This window comes from Dryobates pubescens, chromosome 8 (assembly GCF_014839835.1).
Source record: "Dryobates pubescens isolate bDryPub1 chromosome 8, bDryPub1.pri, whole genome shotgun sequence".
Lineage (NCBI taxonomy): Eukaryota > Metazoa > Chordata > Aves > Piciformes > Picidae > Dryobates > Dryobates pubescens.
In genome coordinates, this window is record NC_071619.1 from 23855954 (window position 1) to 23879333 (window position 23380).

At 38.6% G+C, this 23380-nt stretch overlaps 1 protein-coding gene across 2 annotated transcripts; it reads left to right on the plus strand.

The window, feature by feature from the left end:
- Nucleotides 1–881: 881 nt before the first annotated feature.
- Nucleotides 882–22032, plus strand: BMS1 (BMS1 ribosome biogenesis factor). 2 transcript variants are annotated; one of them, XM_054163494.1, is made up of 22 exons: nucleotides 882–1088; nucleotides 1482–1672; nucleotides 3323–3402; nucleotides 4844–5032; nucleotides 5516–5658; nucleotides 6595–6716; nucleotides 7419–7615; nucleotides 8309–8445; nucleotides 8990–9795; nucleotides 10341–10442; nucleotides 11532–11689; nucleotides 12174–12255; nucleotides 12407–12483; nucleotides 13477–13659; nucleotides 15286–15474; nucleotides 16069–16249; nucleotides 16716–16774; nucleotides 17798–17920; nucleotides 18977–19124; nucleotides 20019–20194; nucleotides 20675–20836; nucleotides 21524–22032. In XM_054163494.1, the coding sequence occupies exons 1-22, from the start codon at nucleotides 913–915 to the stop codon at nucleotides 21758–21760; spliced, it is 3918 nt and encodes a 1305-aa protein (XP_054019469.1). In that variant the 5' UTR covers nucleotides 882–912; the 3' UTR covers nucleotides 21761–22032. The 2 variants fall into 2 exon arrangements, with proteins under 2 accessions (XP_054019469.1, XP_054019470.1); XM_054163495.1 differs by having other exon boundaries at nucleotides 12410–12483.
- The last annotated feature ends 1348 nt before the right edge of the window (nucleotides 22033–23380 follow it).

Below are 23380 nucleotides of genomic sequence, written 5' to 3' on the forward strand. Positions count from 1 at the left end.
CTTGGTAAGGATTTATTTTTTTCAAGAAAGATCTTTTTCACATTGATTTCTGGAACCATGACAGCCAGTGAGTAGGGAGACACCCTCGAAAAGCTGCTGCATGGGAGCTCCCGGGTAGCTGTCTGAGCCGGTCAGCCGCTGGCGGGGCCCGCACACCTCCTCAGTCCCCGATGCTGTGGGGTGCATCACCAGATAGCTACCGCGGCTCTTCACAGCGCTTGCGGGAAAGCTCTTACCCCCACACCAGGCGTGGCTAGGTGGCCGGGCTCAGAGCGCGGCTGTGTTGCCGCTGCGGAAGCAGATAGCTCCGCCCGCTGTCCGGCCGCCGCTGTGTGCGCCAGCAATAGAGCTCCGCCGCAGCCGCTTCTCCTGGAACTTGGGGCGCAGCCGCTGTTTCCGGGGGGTTGTAGCGACAAGCCGGTCTATGCGGGCCCACGCGTGCTGTGTTGAGCTGCGGCGCAGGTGGGTGGCGGCGGTACCACATGTATCGCAGCCCCACGCGGGGATCCTCTTGTCCCTCCTTAGGGGGCGCGGGGCTGCACTGCTTCGCGCCCAGCAGCACCCTGCCGCGGTGCTTTGCTCGGAGTGTAGTGGCGGCCCGTGCGAAGGTCCCGCACCACCGGGAGCGGGTTGCTGGCCTGGCCGGATAGCCACGTCCTGCCGGGCTCGGAGCCCAGTCTGGGCTGCGGCCGTGGTGGCGAGAGCATAGTAGCCGGCGGGCTTCCAGGAATGCTGCTTTGGGCGGGTTTCGGCTCTTTTCGTGTGTGGCCAGCGGTGACATAAATTAGCTCTTTTCCCCCGAGATGGTTAAGTAAAGTTTCATAGTGCTGCTGTGTTTTCTTCCTAGGCCAGCTGCACACAGCGCAGAGGGAATCTCTCCTATTGATTGTAAACAATTGTTGAAGGAGTACGATGGAGGAAAAAGAGAAGAAGAAGCATCGTGCAAAGCATAGTGGGCCAAAGGCAGAGAAGAAAAGGAAACGTTATCTCAATGACCTAGGAATAGGAGATGAAGAGAATGCACGGAAGAGAAACCCCAAAGCCTTTACAGTCCAGTCTCATGTGCGGATGGCCAGAACTTTCCATAGGTAAGAAATGGGAATTGGTTATAGAGCATGCAAGGTCGGCTGGATGGATAGGTGTTGGTTTGAGCTTCAGTGTTACTTTGTGTAGAAATATACATAGTGTAATTTTCACTTTGTTCTTATAACATTCATCATTTCCCAGGTTGTGATGTAGTTTATGCATGTGTCTGAAGTGTGAGGTTTTTGGTATCTGTTACATGCTAGGCTATGCTAATAGAAAAAAATAATTGTATAGACTCTTTAGACTTAGTGGGAGTTACACATTCATGTTAGTATCTGGGTGCTCGGTGAAGCTTTGTGTTCAAGCTTTTGCAAGTGCTAAAGATTTTCAAAGAACGAATGTAATTATATATAAAAAATAGTTCTTGTGTTTATTCATTACCCGTTTCCTCTCAGGACTCAGGATTTGAAGACTAAAAAACATCACATTCCAGTGGTTGACCGTACTCCTTTGGAGCCACCTCCTGTAGTGGTTGTTGTAGTTGGCCCACCCAAAGTTGGGAAGAGCACCTTAATAAAATGTCTCATTAAGAACTTCACAAGGCAAAAACTGGTTGAGATCCGGGGTCCTGTTACAATTGTTTCAGGTGAGAATGGAGAAACAAGAAATGGAAATGCTTCTTTTGCACTCCATGTTTGTCATGCTTTTAGAGCTAGGACAAGTTAATGTTCTGATAATTTTTAGTCATTTTGAAGAAATAATTTGGATCATCAGGCACACTTGTTAGCAGTAAAAGAATAGTGAGATGGGGTGGGTGGCTTGTGCTTCTAAACTTGTTTTCCATCCTACTGGGATCCCAAATCTGGTGGTGTGGTTTTTTGTTTGTTTTTTTTTTCTCTCTCAGTCTTTTTTTCACAGTTTCTTCTACACCCCCACCCCCCGACTTTTCTGCTGGGTTCTGTTTTTCCTTTTGAACTGTTTTTTCTCTAGCTTTATCCTAACCTCTACATTTTTTTTTCATGTTTCCCATTCTATAGTATTGCTTTCTTTGTGTCCCTTTCTTAAGCCAAAAATTAATTTGCCTAGCCATTTCCAGTTACATTTCTCCCTTTTGTCCCCTAGTCAGTTCCTTTTCTTTTTCCAGTTTTCAGTCACAGTTTCCACATGTTCCTTTCATACTTTTCTCTGAATATTGCTGGGATGGAGATCACTGAGGTTCTAGGGGAAGTACAGGCCAAGGCAGCTGAAGGAAACAATTTATAAGGGAAATCTTGCTTGAGTGCAGACAGACTTTTCAGAGACTTTTAACAGATCTCCATTTTGCAAGGAATAGTTGACAGATATGGGCCAAAAAAATGGAAAGGAAAATTAATATGTTAAATTGAATTTCCTAATTGGTCTCCTGAGATGCAAGGGTTGAATTTTATAATCAATGACCTGCATAAAGAAGCCTCTGATGCTTGTTACAGTTGTTTAAAGTTGTTACTCCTGTTGTCTAAAGTTCAGTCAAGCCAAGCTAACAGAGGGTACTTTATCCTCATTTGGATGCACGTTAAGAATTTTTTATTTATATGCAAATCTGCTTTTTGAAGGCTAGAACAGAGTGTAGTTTTCCTAATAATATCAAAACCCCGAACATATTGGTAAAGTAAAATCCCTGCTATTAGTTTTGGAGCACTGAAGATGAAAACTTCTATTAAAAAAAAACCAAAACCCACACAAATCAAAATAACCCCCAAACTCCAACCAAACCTTTTTTTTTTTGCTATTAGCATTTTTTTTTTTACAATGTTTAGATACATTTTTACATTGTTTAGGTACAACAACTCCTTTGAAAATAGATACTCAACCTAATAATTTCAAACCAAAAATTTAGCAGAATTAGAAACTTTTGAAAGCAGACACTTCCACAGTGGTACCTATTGGACAATCTGTGTGCTAGACAAGAATTTGAGTCCCAAATGCTATTTAGGAAATTCAGGACTGTGACCTGAAAGAATAGAATAGAATTAACCAGGTTGGAAAAGGCCTGTGAGATCGTTGAGTCCAACCTGTCATCCAACACTATCTAATCAACTAAACCATGCAACCAAGCACCCCATCCAGTCTCTTCCTAAACACCTCCAGTGATGGTGACTCCACCACCTTCCCTGGGCAGCCCATTCCAATGGCCAGTCACTCTTTCTATGAAGAACTTGTTCCTAACATCCAGCATGGTGCAGCTTGAGACTGTCCTCAAACAGTGGACTCAGTTTTCTCCCTTGTTCCTGTTTTTGATTATTAATTTTGCTTTCAGGTAAAAAACGCAGGCTAACCATTATTGAATGTGGCTGTGACATCAACACAATGATTGACCTGGCTAAAGTTGCCGATTTGGTAAGTTAAGAACAGCATGTGATTTCTGCTGTCATTTATGTTGAAAGTACTCCTTTTGGATGGGCTGCACCAATGTCTGCTTTCCCTACCCATTGCTGTCAAAAGCAAAACTCTCATTGGTTTCACAGAGGTCTAAGCTCAACAATAAACCTAGTATTCTGCAACAACCCCTAGGAGGTGGGGGGAAGTAGAGTCTGTATGTGTGGTGATGGGGGGGACGTGGAAGAAAATAAACGTAAAATTTATTGCTACTGCAACTGGCAAACTTTCAATGGAAGATCTTGTAACAAGCCAAGGTTGTATAGTAACTTCATTAAGGGACTTGGTCAAACCATGTAAAGTCTGGTAATGGTTTTTAGTCAAGAAATTGTCAGCTAATATGTGAAGTAGAAATATGTATAAGTTTGCTGGTTGGTTTTATCTGTTGCACTGTGATGTTTCTGTCTTTGAAGATCGTTATGTAGTGAGTACTATTGATTTCAGTGCAGTGTGGTGGTCATTCTAATTTAGTTTTAGCTTCTGGTTCTGATTATGCCATCAGATCTTGGGGCCCCAATGCACAACGCATTTGGCTATTTAGAATTTTACTTTGTGTGGATTTGGAGTATAGTACTTGTAGGTGATTGGGTTATTTTATAATTGACTATCTAAGTATTTAAATGCATGCAATAATCCAGATATTGTTCTACTTGCATGGTTTCTACTTCAGGCAGGGAAATGTATTTAAAAATGGATGTTTGAGGTTCTGTACACATATGGTGATGGTGAGAGTCTGGTTTTATTGTTAGACTGAGATTATACAATCATTTGCAGATCTCTCCTCGGTTCCCAGGTGTTTTTAAGCTCTTAATTGCTGAGGCCCTAGTATGACTTTGCTTGCATTTTCATGTGACTGTTTGCTCCTGTTTTTCTATGTCAGTGTGTTTTGGTGATGCATAACAGTGTGTGAATTGTTTGTTTCATTTTACTGAATGACTTGGCCTTGGAGGCATTAGTGCACCCAAGACACAGAAAAGAATAATCATGTTCTCAGACTTCCCTGCAAATGTTGAAAGATACTCAATTTGCGTATTTTAAATTCATACAAGTAAACGTTTGTCCAGACCTTATTATTGATACTGAATGTTACTACTTTCATTGGGCAGCCTTATTCCTCTATAGCCTTCTTGGAGACAATGAGCAAAGCAAATTATATGAAGGAGATTTGACTGGAGGAAGAGGTTCAGTTTCCTAAACCACACTAACTTCTAAAGCAGCTAAAACCTACACTTCGATTAAAAAAAACAAAGTTGATTTTCATGTTATATGAAGATAAAGAACAAAACTTTATGCAAGATTTTGGCTCCCAAGAAGCTTGTGACTTTAAAGGTGTGGTCTTTGAAATTAGCTCATGTGGGCACTGTGATGATATTATAATGAAATGTTGATATTGTGTTTTCAGGTTCTAATGCTTATTGATGCCAGCTTTGGGTTTGAGATGGAAACATTTGAGTTCCTGAATATATGTCAGGTACACGGCTTCCCCAAAATTATGGGAGTTCTTACTCACCTGGATACATTCAAGAACAACAAACAATTAAAGAAGACTAAAAAGAAGTTGAAGCACAGATTCTGGACTGAAGTGTATCCGGTATGACATTCAACATCCATTTTCCCATATATTTTTTGCATCATGGAGACTAAATTAAAACTGGGGCAATACTTAAATGCTTCTTTTCTTACATATGTTTAAATAATACTGTGAATGGGCAGTACTGGGGGTGTATCAGATTAAGTAATCCTCCTCCTGTTTGCTAAAATACTTGTGTAATTATTTTCTATCCTAGTGTGACAAGGCATTAAACATGATAATAGCAAAAAGGTATGCTAGGCAGATGCTGTGCAAGGAGGATCCATCTGTAGGTCTGTGAGATACTAACTTTTGTATGAGGTTTTCTGGATGTGAGTTTTTTTTCTGCATAAGTTTAGGGAGCAAGGAAAACTCCTTAGTCTGGTCTTTTGGAACCATTTATAATCTGCAACTTCTGGTTATGATTTGCAAATTAGAATTGCGTAAAGTTCTGTAGGTATTAAATTGATGGTTAACATTTTAATGTCTTTTAAATGTATTTAGGGTGCCAAGCTGTTTTATCTGTCTGGAATGGTTCATGGAGAATATCAAAAGCAGGAAATTCACAATTTGGGGCGTTTTATCTCGGTGATGAAATTTCGACCTCTTACTTGGCAAACATCTCACCCATATGTTCTTGCTGACAGGTTTGTGCTTTTCTGTCTGTTCTTCAATCTTAGATAGCATCTTGTTGTTTAAAAACCCCTGCAGTGTTAAAGCCAGGCAGCTCTATGTGTGAGTGGGCATTCAGTCTTGTCTAGGTGGCTTTGGGGAAATGAAGGTGTACTCTTCAGGTTTGTGTCAGTAAGCCATTCAGTTTTCATTTACGTTGAATTGTGTAGGTAGGCCTTTGACTTGTTACAAATAGTTTTGAAACACAGAAATAAAATAAATCTGTTTGTTGAAGATTATATTGACTTTCTGTGGAAAAGAAACAGCGTTGGAGCAATTTGACAACAGCTGGTGAATTAGTCCTCTGAGTTCCCTGGAGTACCCCTTCTGCTGCATCTCCATGTATAGCATTTGATTCACGGTCTCTTTGGAATGTGGAAGTAATCTTGATGGTGGCTGTGCCTACCTGAGAAATTACCTCACCTTCCATATTTTACTGCCAGAATGCTCACAGTTATGACTAAACTACCACAAGAATCCAAGGTGTCTAGAGCAAGTCTTTTTCAAAGCTCTAATTCTTCAGAAAAAAATGTCAGAGTAGAAGATAAACATCATCCAAAGTCCTGCGAAACACAAAGCAAGTAGCAGGAAAATGAGAAAAAAAGAATTCTGTATTCTTTCGGTGGCATTGTTTTAGATTTCTATAGCTGTTAAAATTATTTTGATTGTTGGCTCAGTTTTAAGCTGATCTGCAGCCAGAATGTCACATTCTCTTCTTGGCCTGTGTGTTTCTGTTGCTTCCCTTGTGATCATTTTCTGTTGATTTTTAGAGTCTGCAGAGCACACAGTAGCAGCAGTGATGCTACTATTCTCATTACATTGGCTTTTTCCCAAAAGCTAACATTAGGACTGGTGGATATTGTGACTTTTTTTTTTTTCTTTCCCTTTTGGTGTGTGTGGATGTTGTGTAGAATGGAGGAGCTGACAAACCCAGATGATGTGCGCATCAATCCCAAATGCGACAGGAAGATATCGCTTTATGGATACTTGAGAGGAGCACACCTGAAAAACAAAAGTCAAATTCATATGCCAGGTATTTTATCAGATTCTTAAGCCTGTTTGTACTGATCTCTGACTAGCAGCATAGCTGTTGCTATTTTTATTGTGGGATGATTTGTACCTCTAAACTGTGTGTTGTATAATAGTTTTTTTCGCCTTTCTAAATACATATTATGCTTTTGGGAATTCTTTTTCATAATACATGTTTTTGTGGAAATAATAAATACTTGTGAATAGTTTTGCTATTAATTGTGAAGTGGGTTTTTTGGCAGTGTAAAACACAATATTGGCAGCCTGAAGCTTTTCAAAGCTGTTTCACTTAAAGTGGTGCTTGAAGTGCAAAATGTACTGGCCCTAGTAGTGAAAAGTGAAATTGGTTTATGTGAGATTTCTCACATTACTTGAATGAATTCAATACTTCAAATGGATGCTTTGAAGCTTAAATAGGAAGTACTTGAATAAATTTACAGACCTACTCCGAAAGGCTTTTTAATTGAAAAACAGCAATGGCACCCCAAAGCTTTGCAGTAGTCTGGTGAACTTAGGTTTGCTTATCTGAGTTCAGAGGTAAGGCAGAAGAATTGTCTATTTAATACAGAACTCTCTGTTGATGAATCACTAAATGCTACAGTGTTCTGGTGTTGTGGTTTGGGTTTTCCTCTTCCTGGTGATTTGTACAAACTTCAGAATCAACGCTTTGTGAAAAGCTTATTGCTTCCCTTGTCTGTTACCCCAGGTGTAGGAGATTTTACTGTGAGTGATGTGAGTTTCCTACCAGATCCCTGTGCTCTACCTGAACAGCAGAAGAAGCGTTCTTTAAATGAAAAAGAGAAACTTGTCTATGCCCCTCTTTCAGGAGTTGGGGGCATTGTGTATGATAAAGATGCTGTTTATATTGACCTTGGTGGAAGCCATGCTCACAAAAAAGAAGAGGTAAGGGAATGCTGTTAGTAATTTGAATTTTGTTGCAAACTGTAGTTTTTATCCTTGGAGTCAAAATAGGCATTTGAAAATAAGCTACTTCAAAATAATAATCCTTATATATTTGTAGTGGAAATTTCTCCTTCTCCTATAGTGATTTCAAAGGAGGGATGATTGTATTATCTCTGTATAAAACATTTGAAGGATCAGTTAATAAGTACCTATAATTAGACTCATAAACTTTCCAAACATTGACTAAGGATTTATAAAAATTCCTGGTAGTGGTACTTGCTGTTGTTTTTGCAGGGCAGAGGGATTGTGGGACAACATTTAAAGGATTTGTCTGGTCAGAGTCAACATAAACTTTTGTATACAAACAGATTGAATTCAGCTGTTTTCCCCTTTACTGTGCTAAGTGTTAAATATGTTTGAGTCTATGACAATGTGCTTGCTGCTACTTATGGTAGAGGTTGCATACTGTGAAGGAGGCCCTCTTATGTTTTCTTGGGTTAATACTGTATGTGTTCTTGAAATGGGAAGAGGGGAGGAGAGACCTTGCTATTCTGAGAAAATGTTTATTTAAAATGCTTGGGAATTTTGCCTTGCATATGCATATTTGTTCTGTTTTAGGCAGATTAATGACAGTGTTCATTAGATGCTTGTTTGTTCATTTTAACTGAAAAGTAAAAAATCTTGGCTTTTCAGGAAGAAGTGAGACCAAACCATGAACTAGTGCAGAGCCTCATCTCCACACATTCAGCCATTGATGTTAAGATGGCGTCAAGCAAGGTCTCTCTCTTCATGGACTCTAGACCCTTAGGTTCAGATGATGTAGGACAAGAGTAAGTTTTGAATGCTGAGCAGTGTTTGAACATGCATCTCCAATTTCAGGCTTTAATTTAGGGAAAAATTCTCAGTAGAGGACAGTTAGTACAATGGTTTACTGACTAGTTGTTCTTCTTCTGAGACTGCTCAGATGCCACCTGTGCATTTTGAGATGGAAATAATTGACATTAGAAAGGTTTTGCAAACAGTATAGTCCAGCTTTCCAGGAATTGCTTGCTGATATAGCTGTACATGACACATATTTCTGCTTTTCTTCAGGGTTTTGGAGAATGGCAGTCTTAATTTTTCAGTAAAATTATTTGTATAATCTATTTTTAATTTAATGGAAAATGAAGAAATTACTTGAAATTACTGCTGGCTGTTATCATGGGGTGTATTCTTGAATTAAGAGGCCTTCCATACTTAAAGCCTTGCATTGCCTTCTTAATATTGTCCATAACCTTGTTCTGGTTTTAAAAAAAAAAAAAAATATTCACATGAAGCTTCTTCGTTTCATTAAAATTTCCTTGTACTTTCACCATCTTGCCTTAAATGTTGCAGGTTTGCAATGCCTGAAGAAGAGAGACAACTTGATTTGAAGACTGGAAGAGTACGTCGGAAGGCATTGTTTGAAGAAGAAGAGGAGAAAGAAAATGATGATGCAGTAAGCGATGAGGAAGATGACCAAGAAGAAATGATGTCTGAGGATGGAAGTGACGGCGATGATGAAGATGATGCTGAGGAAGAAAGTGAGACAGAGCTGTTAGAGAAAGAGATGGCTGTTGGGAGAGACAAACATCTGAAAACAGAGGTGGCTAAAGAAGAAACAGTAAATGAAATGCCAGCATTTGCAGACAGTGATGATGATCTTGAGAGGAGTTCAGAAGAAGGAGAATCTGGTCCGGAAGACAGTGAGATGGAGGAAGATGAGGAGGAGGAGGAGGAGCAAAGGACTTCTGAAAATGAGAGCTTGGATAGGGAATTTGAGGCTTCAGGCAAAAGAGTAGCTGAGTCTAAGCAGTATAAAATAAATCGTAGAGATACAAAAATGAGATCACAAATATCAGATCACAGTCTGAAAAGGAAAGGAGTGCTCACTACAGACTCAGGAAACTGCACAGCAGAAGAGGCATCAGAATCTGAAGCTGAAAACTCTTCCCTTGAGGGTGATGATGAAGAGGCATCACAGGATGAATTAGAAATTGGAGAGTCAAATAAGGAATTTCATCACACTCAAGCGAAGGAAGGTGATAGGGTTAGACAGAATAAACTTAAAGCTGTTGAAGCTGAGGATGATGACGTGGAGAATCTACTGAGAGAGGAAGAGGAATATGAAGAAAAAGTAGATTTTTCCACTGACACGACAGGTAAAAATTTTTACTGCCTGCTTTTAATGTGTCTCATTGTTACAGAATATTTGATTTACTAAATATAGAACGTTGCCCATCCTGTATATGAAATTCTTAAGTGGCAAATATCCAACTTAGGAAAGCTGTGATTATCTGCTGTTATTATTAAGCTGTTGATTTGCAGTGTGTATTACACAGGTCTTGGATTTCCTTCCTCGGTTATGGAGGTGATTTGCATTATAAACTTCATTGATCTCCTGGACCTCTAGAAGTCCATTTTAACTGTGACCATTCTGTGAGTCTGTGAAGAAAACACGCATCATCATGAGAATAATCAAATCTGTTACTATTGCTAACATTTTGCCCTCAAGTTAGCACTTGTTAGGAAAAAAATTTGTAATGTAGTTCCTTAGCCATAACTTATGTTTGTATATATATAAGGAATAGGAAAAAAAGGAACTCAGGATTGTGTCTACACTTCTCAAGTCTGTTGTTCCTAGTTTTGTTTGTATAGCTCCGAATTGTTCTTTTTTGGAGATAGAATGCATTTTTTCCTTTTTCAGGTGCACTTAAGTGGAAGGAGGACCTTGCAGAGAAGGCAGCTCAGGCCTTTCTAAGACAGCAGCGTTCAACCCCTAATCTTCGTAAACTTGTCTATGGAACAGGTACAAGTCTGTTTGGAAGTTTGTATTGTCTCCATAACTGACACCTTTGTAGCTGTTACCAAGTTTGCAGGTCTAAATCTTTGTGCACTGTCTTTTGGAGAGAGGTTTGTGGAGAGTCAGTTGACTTTTTTGGTTGCTGATGCTCATTTTCACTAATAATTGTAATAATACCAGTTTTTGCTTGTATAATTAAAAAGCATTTCAAGCTTATTTTTCCAGACTATTTAATTGTTACTCAGGTTTTCTGCTACAACTATTTCCCCCCAGACATTTAAAGTTCAGTCATTTATATAATTATCTGGTAGATATTATGCAAGTCCATTGTGGTTTTCACATCAATTGATGTGTTTTATAAAGGGATGTTGGTTGTTGGCTGTTTTCAGGAATTTCTGACTTGAGAGTGGAATATTCCAGTGGAACACTGGAACAGGTTGCCCAGAGAGGTAGTTGAGGCCTCATCCCTGGAGATTTTCAAGGTCAGGCTTGATAAGGCTCTGAGCAACCTGATGTAGGTGAGGATGTCTGTGCTTACTGCAGGGAGATTAGACTAGATGATCTTTGGAGGTCCCTGCCAACCCAAGTCATTGTATGATTCTCTTAGATATGACTTAGTGGGTGTTTGCAAAGAGAGGGGGAAAAAACCAAAACAAGACAAACCCAAAACACTTGTCTGGCTTAAAAGGAAAAGAAAATGGCTGCCTTGGATGAGACCTTGAGCAGATGAGTCTAGTTGGGAGGCGTCCCTGCCCAAGGCAAGGAGGATGGAGTAGATGATCTCTAAGGTCCCTTCCAAGCTAAACCGTTTTGTGATTCTCTCTATATATATCATTTGTCCTGTTTCATTTGCAGCTTTCTCAGTAGTCTGAGTGTATGAACCTCATTATGCAGTACTGCAGAGCAGAACGAGGATGTGGATTTTGTAAAGACTCCACAGTGCAGGAATGGGAATATGTTCTGACAGATTCTCAAGTCTGGAATTCTTGATTTACAGGCCAGCTAATGTCATTTCTGTTTGCAGATGATTTTGGCATTTTTTTTTCTGCTTATGATGTTGAATGAGCATCCTGTGTTTACTTACTGTTTACTTAGCTGTTGAGGATGAAGACCATGAGGGTGAGGATGCAGGAGATGAACTTGGAGGTTTGTTTCATGTCAGCCGTCCAGACAAAGAATCCAAACAGAAGGCTAATGGTCTTGACTGCTCCAAATTTCTGATAGAAAAGCCTCGAGACTGGGATTTAGAAGAGGTAATACCATTGGGTTATTGCTTTGGTTATGTCCTGACTGTGTCTCAAACTACTACAGATCTGTCACTGAAACACATCTAGAAGAGTTATGGCCAGAGTATTGTATCTTCTGCTGCTTGCTGTTGCTGGAAATATTTGTTAGCTAACAGATTCCAGGGTCTGTTCTTACGGGAAATGAAGATTAGAATAAGTCAATTCAATGCTTGTCTTTCTTGACTGTTTGGTGGATCATAGTTTGCTATTTATTTAACAAAAAGTAAAAAGCAAGTGAATTATGAGTGAAAATATGATGTAGGGTAGAGACCTTGTTAGTATAAAGACATTTGGGCAAGAGGCATTGTGTAGTTGTGGTAATCTCTTAATGTGGTCCTGTGTGTGAGAATATCAGATTATGTCTGAGGTGGTATCTGATGGAGGAGTGGGGATCATATTGGAGAATGTTTCTGTTGAAGGCAAGCTGTGACTGAACAATGATATTTTGCAGGTTATGAGCAGTATTCGAGACTGCTTTGTTACTGGAAAGTGGGAAGATGATAAAGATGCAGCAAAGCTGTTGGAGGAAGATGGTATGTGTCTAGAAATGATTTATGTACACGTGGTTTTTAAGAGAAGTACAGCTGTCATTTTGTATGTAGAAAGTTTTGCCTTAGTGATATATTGTGTATGGAAACAATACACAGAATGGTTAACTTGCATCTTGGGTACTTGTTGTTTCAGAAGAACTGTATGGAGATTTTGAAGATCTTGAAACTGGTGTTGTGCACAAAGGAAAGCGTGCTGCTGCAGGTGATGAGGTCTGAACTCTGTTCTTTACTGACCTGCATGTATAAGAGTTTCTGATCAAGCAATAGGCGCCCTGTGTAATAAATTCAGTTTTCCTTTATCAATAGAAAAGAAATCAATGGGAACAAGGAAGAAAAGGTTGTGTTATGAACTTTGGAACCTACAAATATCTAGAATGTGTGCTTTTAGTCTCAGACCAAATTGCTGTTTGAAGTTAATTATGTAGGAAAGTCACCTCGCTTATTTAACAGTAGGTGTCAGGCTTATTCAAAAGCTGGACGATCTGGAGGTGTGAGAGTAGTGTTTTAAAGCCAAATGTGATCATCACTGTTTGTACTGTGTCATTTAATCAGATGCAGAAGATCATAGAGTTCTGTTTAAATACAGCAAGTACTGGAAACTGACAGAGTTTTCTAGTCATTCTTCATATCTGCATAAAAGAGGCTGGTGGAAGCAATTTTATGCTGTGGCTTGGATGTCTTCCAAGAACAAAGCTGTAGTTGTCTGTGACAATACAGATAGTAAAAAACCCAATTGTTTTTCATACTGAGAAACCTCATGGCTTTGCATTTCATTATAAAATTGTGGGTAATGGCATAATTTTGGCAGTTTTCAAATGGTCTGTGAACAAACTTTGGCCTCGAGAGTGCTGCCTTCCAGCACAGTATTACTCAGTGCTATCAGTAATTACTCTGGTGTTCCTCCTGCTTTATTATGTGCACTATTTTAGCTGTAGAAACACAGATAGGTCAGTTCTAGGGTCTGTTCCCTGACATTGTAATAAATAGCAGGTAGAGAAGTTTTTCCATTGAAAAGATATGTTATTAGATAATGAAATGTTTTGGCCATTGCTGAAGCAATTTACTAATCTCTGTCTAAAGCTGCAGAATTTAAGTGTATATGATTTGCATTATGGCAAAATATTAATATATACTAAATTGTTAAACAGAGTGGGTTGTTTTCAATGAACTGCTTTACATGTTTGATAACTTAATGTTGATTAGTCTGGAAGTGAAGAGGAAGAAGATGGGGAAATAGCCAAACCAGAAGAACCTGAGGAGGAGGAAAAGAAAAAGGAGCGGATGGACAAGAAACGGAAACTGAAAGAAATGTTTGATACAGAATATGATGAAGGGGATACCACATACTTTGATGATCTTAAAGAAGAAATGCATAAACAAGCACAGGTACAAGCTCTCAACTTGGCAGTTTATCTGGCTATACATCCTGAGAAATATCCCACAGAGTTTGCCCCAGAGGTTTTTGTTGGAAAAACGCATGACATTCAGGAGCTACTTCAGAAAGTACACACGAAGAAATACAAAGAAAAACAAAGCCAAACAACTGAAAGCATTAATTCAGTTGACTTAAGTAATTAACCATATTCTAAATCACTGAATAAGTCAGCACGTGTCATCAAAACTTAAATGCCATCAAACACATGTACTTAAGGGACAGAAGTGTAACTGTTAAGAACTTTTACTAGTGAAGCTAGGATGATAGATGTCAAAATACCCAAAATATGAGAGAGAAGATTGCCTCCAGGAAAGGCATCCTTTTATGTGTATGAAGGTGAAAATATTTCTCATACTAATGTGTCAGATATTTTCCAGATACTATTTTTAGTATGATTTTTGCAATATTATTAACTCGTAAATTCGTTCTGTGCGGCAGTCTTTTTCATCAAACTGTCAAGTTGTTTTGAGAAAAACAAATAATTGATTACCATTTCTCTGTATCCGTGGCAGGAGTCCACAGTGCAACTATATCCAGAATTGGAGGTGTTGATTTGTCTCAGGCCTTGGTTTTTTAGATAAAATCTGTTAAGTTTAAAAGCAGCTTCTTTCTTTGGCTGACTTGGGAGAACATTGCCTTATAGTGCTAATAACTTCAGTGTCTTTGCTTCTGACAAAATGCTGCCCTAAAGAGTCATTAAATTAATCATTACCTCCTTGCATCATCCTCTGTCATAAGTGATTGTATGAGCTCTGGAATGCCGATGTGCTTGCTGAGAGCGCTCAAAGCATAAAGTAGGATATTCCAGTAAAAGAACACAGGACAATTTTCAACTGTTTCACTTGAGGTCTGTTACAGAAATATGTATCAGCAAGATTCCTATTGCAGAATGGAAGGACAAGGATCTCAAACTTGACATGTATAAAGGCTTTTAGAAAAATAAAGTTGAACCTGCTGTATCTCAAGACCCTGAGAAATGAAATTAATAATTAGTTTGTTTAAACAGGGCATGTTATAGGTAGCCGAACATCAGGAGCTAGACCAGGAGGGTAAGGCTTCCGTTATTCATAAAGATATCTTGTTCAATATTTACATTCACATGATACAGAAGAGTTTTTAAATCCCCCTTGTGACAATAGACGGTGTCAGTATGCATAGAAATATTTTTAGTCTGAGTAAGATAGGAGCCCAGCTTCCTCACAAGGTAGCACCTTAAAGATCAGGATGTTAACTTTTAAAAGGCATTTTGGCTTCTAAATCAAAAGTACACTTTTGACAGTTGTATTTTTAAAATCCAAAGACACCATTATGAACGGTGTATCAGAAGTGACTCAGTCATTTGTTTCTCTTGGATACTGTCTTTCAAGTAGACTAACAGGCCCAGCTGGGATTTCAAATTGGAAGGAATTCATGGTGGCAGAGATCTTGCTCTGAATAAAAAGTCACAAAGCCTATCAGATCTTTCACAAAAGATTCTATAAAGGTTAGCATGTTTTAAATAGAACCGGCATCGCACGAACAAGTTGTTAATTCTTGAGTTTTGTGAAACACGTGGTGACCTTCTCTCTGTCGCATAGCTTAATCGAGCAGAATTTGAAGATCAAGATGATGAGACCAGAGTGCAGTATGAGGGCTTCCGGCCTGGGATGTATGTTCGAATAGAGATTGAGAATGTCCCATGTGAATTTGTCCTGAATTTTGACCCTCATTATCCTATCATCCTGGGCGGTTTAGGCAACAGTGAAGGAAATGTTGGATATGTACAGGTACGTAGTTAGAGCTGTAGGTGCAGTTTATATTGTTACAGGTGTGCTTTGCAGTGTCTGGAGTTAACATGTATTTTCTATTTAATTAAGATAAACACAGAGAGAAACTTTCATCTTTGTTTCTTGAGTAGGGGATTTGATTTTGCAGTTAACTCTACAGTAGCTGACACGAACTATTTGCAGGCTTATATGGATAATTGGAAGAAATTAGTGTTGTTTAATGTTCATCTACAGAGGTGTCTCCAGACTAAAGTCTGCTATTGTGATTACTAAATTGCAAACATGCATTGTACTTCGAGGCTGATGGTCTATGGACAAGTGGCTATAGGAAAGTTAGTAGCATATCTGTATATATGTATTAATATAATACTTGTATGCATGCAAACATGATTTCCAAGTAAGTAAAATGCTAACTGGCTTTGTCTTTACAGTCAGCCTGGTATTAATGAGAATGTTCAAAGACACAAATCTTACTGAAGAAAAATTTTGGTGTGGATGGAAGGTGTTTTCAGTTATTCGTGAAAACTAAGGCTTCAATTTCAGAATAAATGTTATTATCCTGTGATAGCATTGTTCATATTTTCTTCTGGTTAGCTGCGCCTGAAGAAGCACCGATGGTATAAGAAGATACTTAAGACGCGCGATCCTTTGATCCTGTCATTAGGGTGGAGGCGATTTCAGACCATCCCCATGTTCTACATTGAAGATCACAATGGACGTCACAGACTTCTGAAGTACACACCACAGCATATGCATTGTGGAGCAGCTTTTTGGGGTGAGGGCAATCTGGAGTTACTATTCTGTACCACTTAGTCATTATAAAAGCCTCAAGCTTTACAGCATGTATCAGGAAATCTCAAAATATAATGGCACATAGTGTGTGTGTGTGGGAAATTGCCAGTTATTTTGGAGTTATTTGAATGATTTGTGAACTACTTGATTTTTATGCAAATTGTGAATGTTCTGCTAGGTTGTATAGTATCCAAGAGGAACTTCATTGGTTGGCTGTGTGCAGAGAGACGCTTGTACACGTTATAGGCCCAGCCCTGCAGACGCTTCCGTACATAGTAATGCCTTGTTAACCATTGCTTTAACTTTCTTGGGTCTGTATATGTAATTGGTAATTGATATCATTCATTAAGAATATTTGGCATTTATATCTTAGCCTTCGGGCTTCAAATCAAGGCCAGATGTTGTGTAGTACAGCTTTTCATATTTTTTTAAATGTGATTTTCTTGTAGGGCCCATCACTCCTCAAGGTACAGGATTTTTGGCAGTTCAGTCTGTCAGTGGCACAACGGTAGGTTCGTTATCACAAAGTGTTGATTACTGCTTTCTGGGAGTCTTTGAATAAAAAACATAGATGTGGGGAAGATTTACATATGGTAAGCCAGTGATGTGGGATCTGAGAAAGTAGCTGGATGCAACCTTTTAAAGCTGTGTGGTTTTGTGTTTTTTTCCCCTTTGTGATGAAATAGGAAATTGGATGAAGGCTGTTTTGTTTGTTTGTTTATTTAATATTTTCATCTTCTACACTGACAGTAACAAATACTGCTTTTTTTATTTTCTGTGAAAAGATTTATGCTTACTTGATTTTCAGGAACTAAGTATTTAAGTAACTTTAAAAACCTTTATAGAGGGTGAGATGCTCATATTGTTGTTGAATAAGTTTGCCCTCAGTGGGATTTCTCAGCATTATGTGAGAATGTTTATGGGTATTTGAATTCAAGTAGTGTTAAACCTGTATTTATCAAATATGATCATTGTTTGATATATATTACCCAGAGGTAGATTTATGTTAATGTACAAAATAATAATGAGAGCTTTACATGGCATTGTAATGAGCATCACAGTAATCAGTGTGGTGATTATTATCTCATTGCTAAAACAAGCCTTGTTTAAGTCCTACTGTGGAGTTACCTTGTTATGTATTAAAAGTTATTTTTGTCATGTCCCTAACATAATATAGTGACTTACAGCAGTGCACAAAGCTCTTCTGCTTTGAGACTTTGCCGGAGTATGGTTCTGTTTCATAAAGTGAATACAGTGAGGTAGATGACAAGGACTCTTAGATTGGTACCAGGATAATTAGAATGGCAGTTCTGAAAATCTTATTAGTGAAAGGTAGGAATGTTATGTCAGCGGCACCTCGACTAGGCTGTAGGAAGTCAATTTGCATTTGTCATGCTGCTGTACTACTGTAAAGATTATAGATTCTGAACTCAAACTCTAAAAGCAGTGACACTGTATCAGTGAAATGGTTTCTTCATTTTTTGGAAAATACACAGAAGTATAAGTACAGTATTTCATCTCTCTCTTTCAGCCTGATTTCCGCATTGCTGCGACAGGAGTTGTGCTCGATTTAGATAAATCCATAACTATTGTAAAGAAATTAAAGCTAACTGGTTTTCCATTCAAAATTTTTAAGAACACTTCTTTTATTAAGGTAGGTATGTATACTGTAAAAGCACATACACTGATGTTAGGAAGGAATGCAACCTGGGACTGCATCTGTCATTCCCAAGGCAGGTGTTCCCCATAGCTGTTGCATAATGTTCTGGATTTTAGTAGCTGCTCGGGTTTTTTGGGTCAGGTTTTTTTTAAGTTATCTTCTGTGCGGTGTCTAAAGGTGCTTAATCATTAACTGATGAATATAAATTGTTGTTAACCAGATAAAAAGTCTGTAATAGTTTTCTGGCTCATGTTCAGTGTGATTTTCCACCCCCATTTTGTTTAACTTAAGGCACGCTCCCTCTCTGATTCTTCCCTCAAACCCACTAAACCCACTGATTAGCTTCCTACAGTGGCAGACACCTCTGAAGAATGTAAACCTGTCCCTGGTGTCATTCTGGCAGTTTTATGCCACTTTGAGCTCTGGGATTAAAAATGCTAGCAGTTCTTTAGCACTTTACAGTTACAAAAGTGTTTGTGGCAGGAAGTGTTGCAGAAATGAATTTTCTTTGACCTTCCAGCTGTCCTTAGTTGGGCTTTCAGGGGCAGGAAAAGGTGAGACAATTCTGCATTTGGAGCAGTAAGAACTAAGTACTGATCCCAACAGAGAAGCACTCAAGAATTTACACCAGGCATGCACAGAATTTTTTCTGACTTCCTTGTGATTCATGAAAGAAGCACAAACCTTGGAGAGCTGTACTGTCTTAGAGACTCACAGCTGGCAGCTTACTTGCTTTTAAGGTATGCTGTGTTCCAGCAAATAATAAAAGACAGCTCAACAGGTTCTCTTAAATGTTCTGTGCTGAAATTTTAAATGTATGTATTTAATGCTGAGAAGCCTTGCCTGTGGTATGTTACTTTTAGTAGCTTACTTTAATGTCAGCTCGGTAGGTTTTTTTGGTATGATCAGCACTCCTAGTATAAAGACAATGTTACGTTCTTCCTATTTCTTCATAAGATATGCTTGTGGGAATTAGTTAGGATTTTTGTGGCCTACATAGGTCGCAGATACTTAGCATCCTGAATGATGGTGGGTAATTTACACTTTCAGGGAATGTTTAACTCTCAGTTGGAAGTGGCTAAATTTGAAGGTGCAGCAATTCGTACTGTGAGTGGTATCCGAGGACAAATCAAAAAGGCCCTCCGAACTCCAGCAGGTGCTTTCAGAGCAACATTTGAAGACAAGTTGCTGATGAGTGGTAAGTTGCACTTTCCATGGAAGTTATGACACACTTTCATCCAGCTTCACAGATTGAAAAGCCGTGTCTCAGAATCTCTGGAATCTGATAATTGAGATGTGAATTCAAAGAGCACAAAGTGCCTGCTGAGATGCAGAATGAAATAAAAAAAAAAAAAAGAACATTCTGTGTTGGATTTCTTTCAGTTAGAAGTCATATAATATGCAGATGAAAAGATTTGTCTTGGAGACCTATTTTTCCAAGTGCTTTAGAAGAGTTTTGCTTAGCGTGATTTACTTTTCTCCTTGAATGTGGAAATGAATTTTATTTAGTGGTACAAGTGTTAGAAGGATGTTTTTCCGAGAAATCCCAAGAGTGGCATTGTAACTCCGGTTAACTTTTTCTTTCCTAACCTTTTGAGGAAATTATGCATGGGGTGGAGGTAAGTGATGTCCTATTTTGAGTGTCACTGTGGTGTTGAGAACATGAGTTTGTGCTCATTTGGGTTTATGTGACACCCATTGTCATAAAACAATTGGAATTATGGATAGTGAAAAATAAAGACAAGTTCTTTTGTAGAAGTAGAGTGTTGACAAATTTTTTTTGTCATTAACAGGAGAGGCTTGGATATATTTGTGAACTCTGTTGCTAATCTTTTAACTGAATATGAATAGGGTGCCCTTCAGGAGTATGTACTGTTCATGGCTTCATAACTTTTTCACAGAATCCAAGTGTACAAAGAGTTAACATTACTTTTGCCTAATGTTGAAGAGATCAGGCATACATATAGCAAATACAGTGCTGGCATGTAGAGTAGATGTTTTATACTTACTCAACTGAGCTAATCTTTGCTTAGAATGTGGATATGATGAACTGTGTTGTTACAGAGCCAAGTAACATTTCCTTTCCTTTCAGATATTGTTTTTGTGAGGACTTGGTATCCTGTTTCTATCCCAACATTTTATAACCCGGTAACATCCTTGCTGAAGCCAGCAGGTGAGAAAGATAGTTGGAGTGGAATGAAGACAACTGGCCAGCTGAGGCATGAGCAAGGCATCAAACTGAAACAAAACCAAGATTCTCTTTATAAGGTATATTTATGTGGTTAATTTTGCCCCACCTTTGTTTTTTTTTTAACTTAAACCAGTCATCACAGCAGATTTGCACTCTGCCTCATATCTGTGCAAGCTGAGAGCAGTGTGATTACATGGTCATGTGTGATTTCATATTTTTAACCACAATTCACAGCCTTTCCTGGCGTGAGATAGGAATAAAGCAGTAGAAAGTAGATTGTTCTGGGTCAGTCAAAGTTTATCAGTTAGTCTGCAGGATAAAAGTCTTCTCCAAAAACTTACTGAGACTTTTCTCATTGTGAAATTGGGATGAACATACCATTCAGAGTTCAGTATGTGGATGTCAGAGTATGTTTTTTGGAATTTGGGGTTTGGTGGTGGGTTTTCTGTTTGGTTGTTTTTTTGTTTGTTTGTGTTTTGCTTTTTTTCTCTTGAAACACAGAAAGTAAAAGCTTTTTAAGATCATGACTCATATCTATCCTATAACAATTCTTTCAGCCTATTGTGAGGGAGAAGAGGCATTTCAATAAGCTTCACATCCCTAAAGCACTGCAAAAGGCACTGCCTTTTAAGAACAAGCCTAAGAATCTTGAGAAGAAAGGCAAGACTCCAAAAGACCAGTGGAGACCAGCTGTTATCAGGGAGCCTCATGAAAAGAAGGTAATTATCACTTACTATGAAACAAGGACTCTGGAAGGGTGAATGTGTTTCTTAGACCATTTCTGACTATTGTTTTAGCACTTCAGTCTACTGCTAGTGCTAAAGACATGTGCTCCTAGTGAAAAATGATAGCCTGCAATGAATTTTGTTCCCGTTTGGCACAAAGTATATGTAGGAAACTGTCACTGAGTAGATGGTGTCTGTTTTTGAAGTAGTAGGTCACCTGAAGCCTAAATACAGCTTTTGTCCTTGTCACAGCACTTGCAAGCTATTTCAGTTGGATGTAATGCTCTCACATTATGGGTGACTTGAATTGACATGTTACTTGTCGTTGCTATGCATTATTAACACAGGCAGGACTTGAAGCAAATACTCTACTTCAAAAATGGAAAATTAAAGGGTGCTTGCAAAGGTAAAAAGGTCCAAACTGCAGTTTGTGTTCTACAGTATTAATTAGGCATAGCCTTTTAAATAGTAACTAACCAAAATCAGAGTTCACAAGAATTGAACCTTTGATTAGCTTCCTAATGAGATGAGATAAGTAATCCATTGTAGAAGTTGAGTAACTGGTGCAAAATAACTAGGAATTGGCCTTAAGTCTGATTCATTATAGCTCTCTGCTAAGGATGAACTGGTTCTTGCTTACCAAAATAAACTGTATTTTCATTCTCTTATTTTCTGTTTCAGATATCAGCCCTGCTCAATGCTTTGAGTACAGTGAATAGTTACAAGATAAAGAAAGCCAAAGTAAAACATCGGGAACAACTTAAAGAATATCTTAAAGTTAAGCAGAAGGAGGATGAACAGAAATTCAAGAGGCAAAAAGAGGCTATGAAAAAAGTCTATCGCATACTGGGACAAAGGGAGAAAAAGAGGCAGAAGTCAAGCTTGAAAGGGTCTAGCAAGGGAGAGAAGAATATGTAAAAACTCATTGTATTTCAGGCCAAAAGAGGAAATATGGTAGCTGTGTGGTTTTCTGTTGAAGAAACAAAAAGGCCTTGGAGTACGTTGACTGTCCTTTTAAGAGAAGAACAAAATGCCACATGATTCATGCTCTTGAATATGTTTAGCAATGTATATATATCGGTTGTAGAAGTATGGATTGTAGGTTTTCTACATGATATTCTAGAGGACTTTGTATTTCAGTATATTTCTAGCCATACTGCACATTCTATATCGCAAATAAAGTATTTTAATGCCAATTACAGAATATTGTTTGTTTATAAGTGTTTTATCTTAGTGTGAGTGGACTTCTGCAGGAAAAAACTCCTCCAAATGTGTTCTTATGTTGGCAGTGCTTTAAGGCATTGCCTAAATTTTGCCCTGAGAAAACCTTCCTTTGAAAGGTGTGAAAATCACCTCTTGCTGGGCAAGAGTTTTGGATTCTCTAGCTTCACTGTGCCAACAGATGCCACCAGAGTAGCTTGGTCCTGTGCTTGGATGATCTGGTCCTGCATGAAAGCTGCTCATTATTTTTCCTTCTTCTGACTAGATACTAGGTAGAACTTCAGCATAACATTTCCAGCTTTCATTACATGAGAGTTTTGGCATCCTGAGACTAGGCAAGCAGCATCTCTCTGGGCAAGCAGTAGTGGACTCTTCCCAAATGTGTCTGACTGGTGATTTTTTTGAGGCAAACACAAACAGAGTAATTTGCTTTCTTTCTGGGTATCTTCCAGACAGCTTGGTTTGATGATGTGTTACAGCTTCTTAAGATGAACGGAGAGGAGAGAGAGAAGATGGTTTCAATGCTGTTAAATTAAATTGTTTAAGTATTTCTCTGCATGACAAGTAGCTTTAAACATTCTGTTGAAAGAGCAGAGGAATGAATATTTTTTTCTGCCATATATGGCATCAAATAGTTACTGTGATACACGTATTTTTAATACTTCATCCTCAAACAGGCAGTGGGACAGATAAAATCAGTAATTTTGCAGTCTCCTTCCTGAACAAGTTCATTCTTTATCAAGCCAAAATTCATAATTATTATTACACTGTAGTAATATTTGCTATCTCAGATGGGAGATCCTGCATGGATCAGGCTGCCTCACACAAAAGCTTTCTGCTGAAGGGGTTTGTAGACTTTGAATGCTCAGCATTTCAGGATTTTCTCAATTAATCTCACAATATTCTGTGTACTGATATTCAAATTCTAATGCATCCAAGTTTGCCTATATGATATTAGGCTGAAGCCCAATGCAAACTAATTTGTCAGTAATTGGGTTTTGCCTATGAGATTCAACTGAGGTCATGTGAATACAAAAACATGATTTATGCTTAAATAATTGAAGGTTCTCTGCTGAATAGACAACTGCTCCCTACAGAGATTTACAAGCTGTTGGCATTCTTTGCCCCACAGATTGGCACAGGGTGGCCCACCATGCAGGGCTGTTTCTTCTGTCATATTGTGCTAATCTAAACCATCAAGTGTGTGTTTTCCATTAATCTCTTTTTATGCTCTTGTAAGAAAAGTTCCATCTTACGTATTTGTGTGTGACAAGTTGTTGTCTTTTTGAGTGCCTAAGGAGTTGCACTGCTTTGGAC

What these genes read in the sequence shown, in the direction of transcription:
- BMS1 (XM_054163494.1), top strand. Translation starts at nt 913, where the DNA reads ATGGAGGAAAAAGAGAAGAAGAAGCATCGTGCAAAGCATAGTGGGCCA. An exon ending in GTGCTGCTGCAGGTGATGAG is followed by an intron (nt 12,484 to 13,476) that starts GTCTGAACTCTG and finishes AATGTTGATTAG; the next exon opens with TCTGGAAGTGAAGAGGAAGA. An exon ending in GAAATGTTGGATATGTACAG is followed by an intron (nt 15,475 to 16,068) that starts GTACGTAGTTAG and finishes TCTTCTGGTTAG; the next exon opens with CTGCGCCTGAAGAAGCACCG.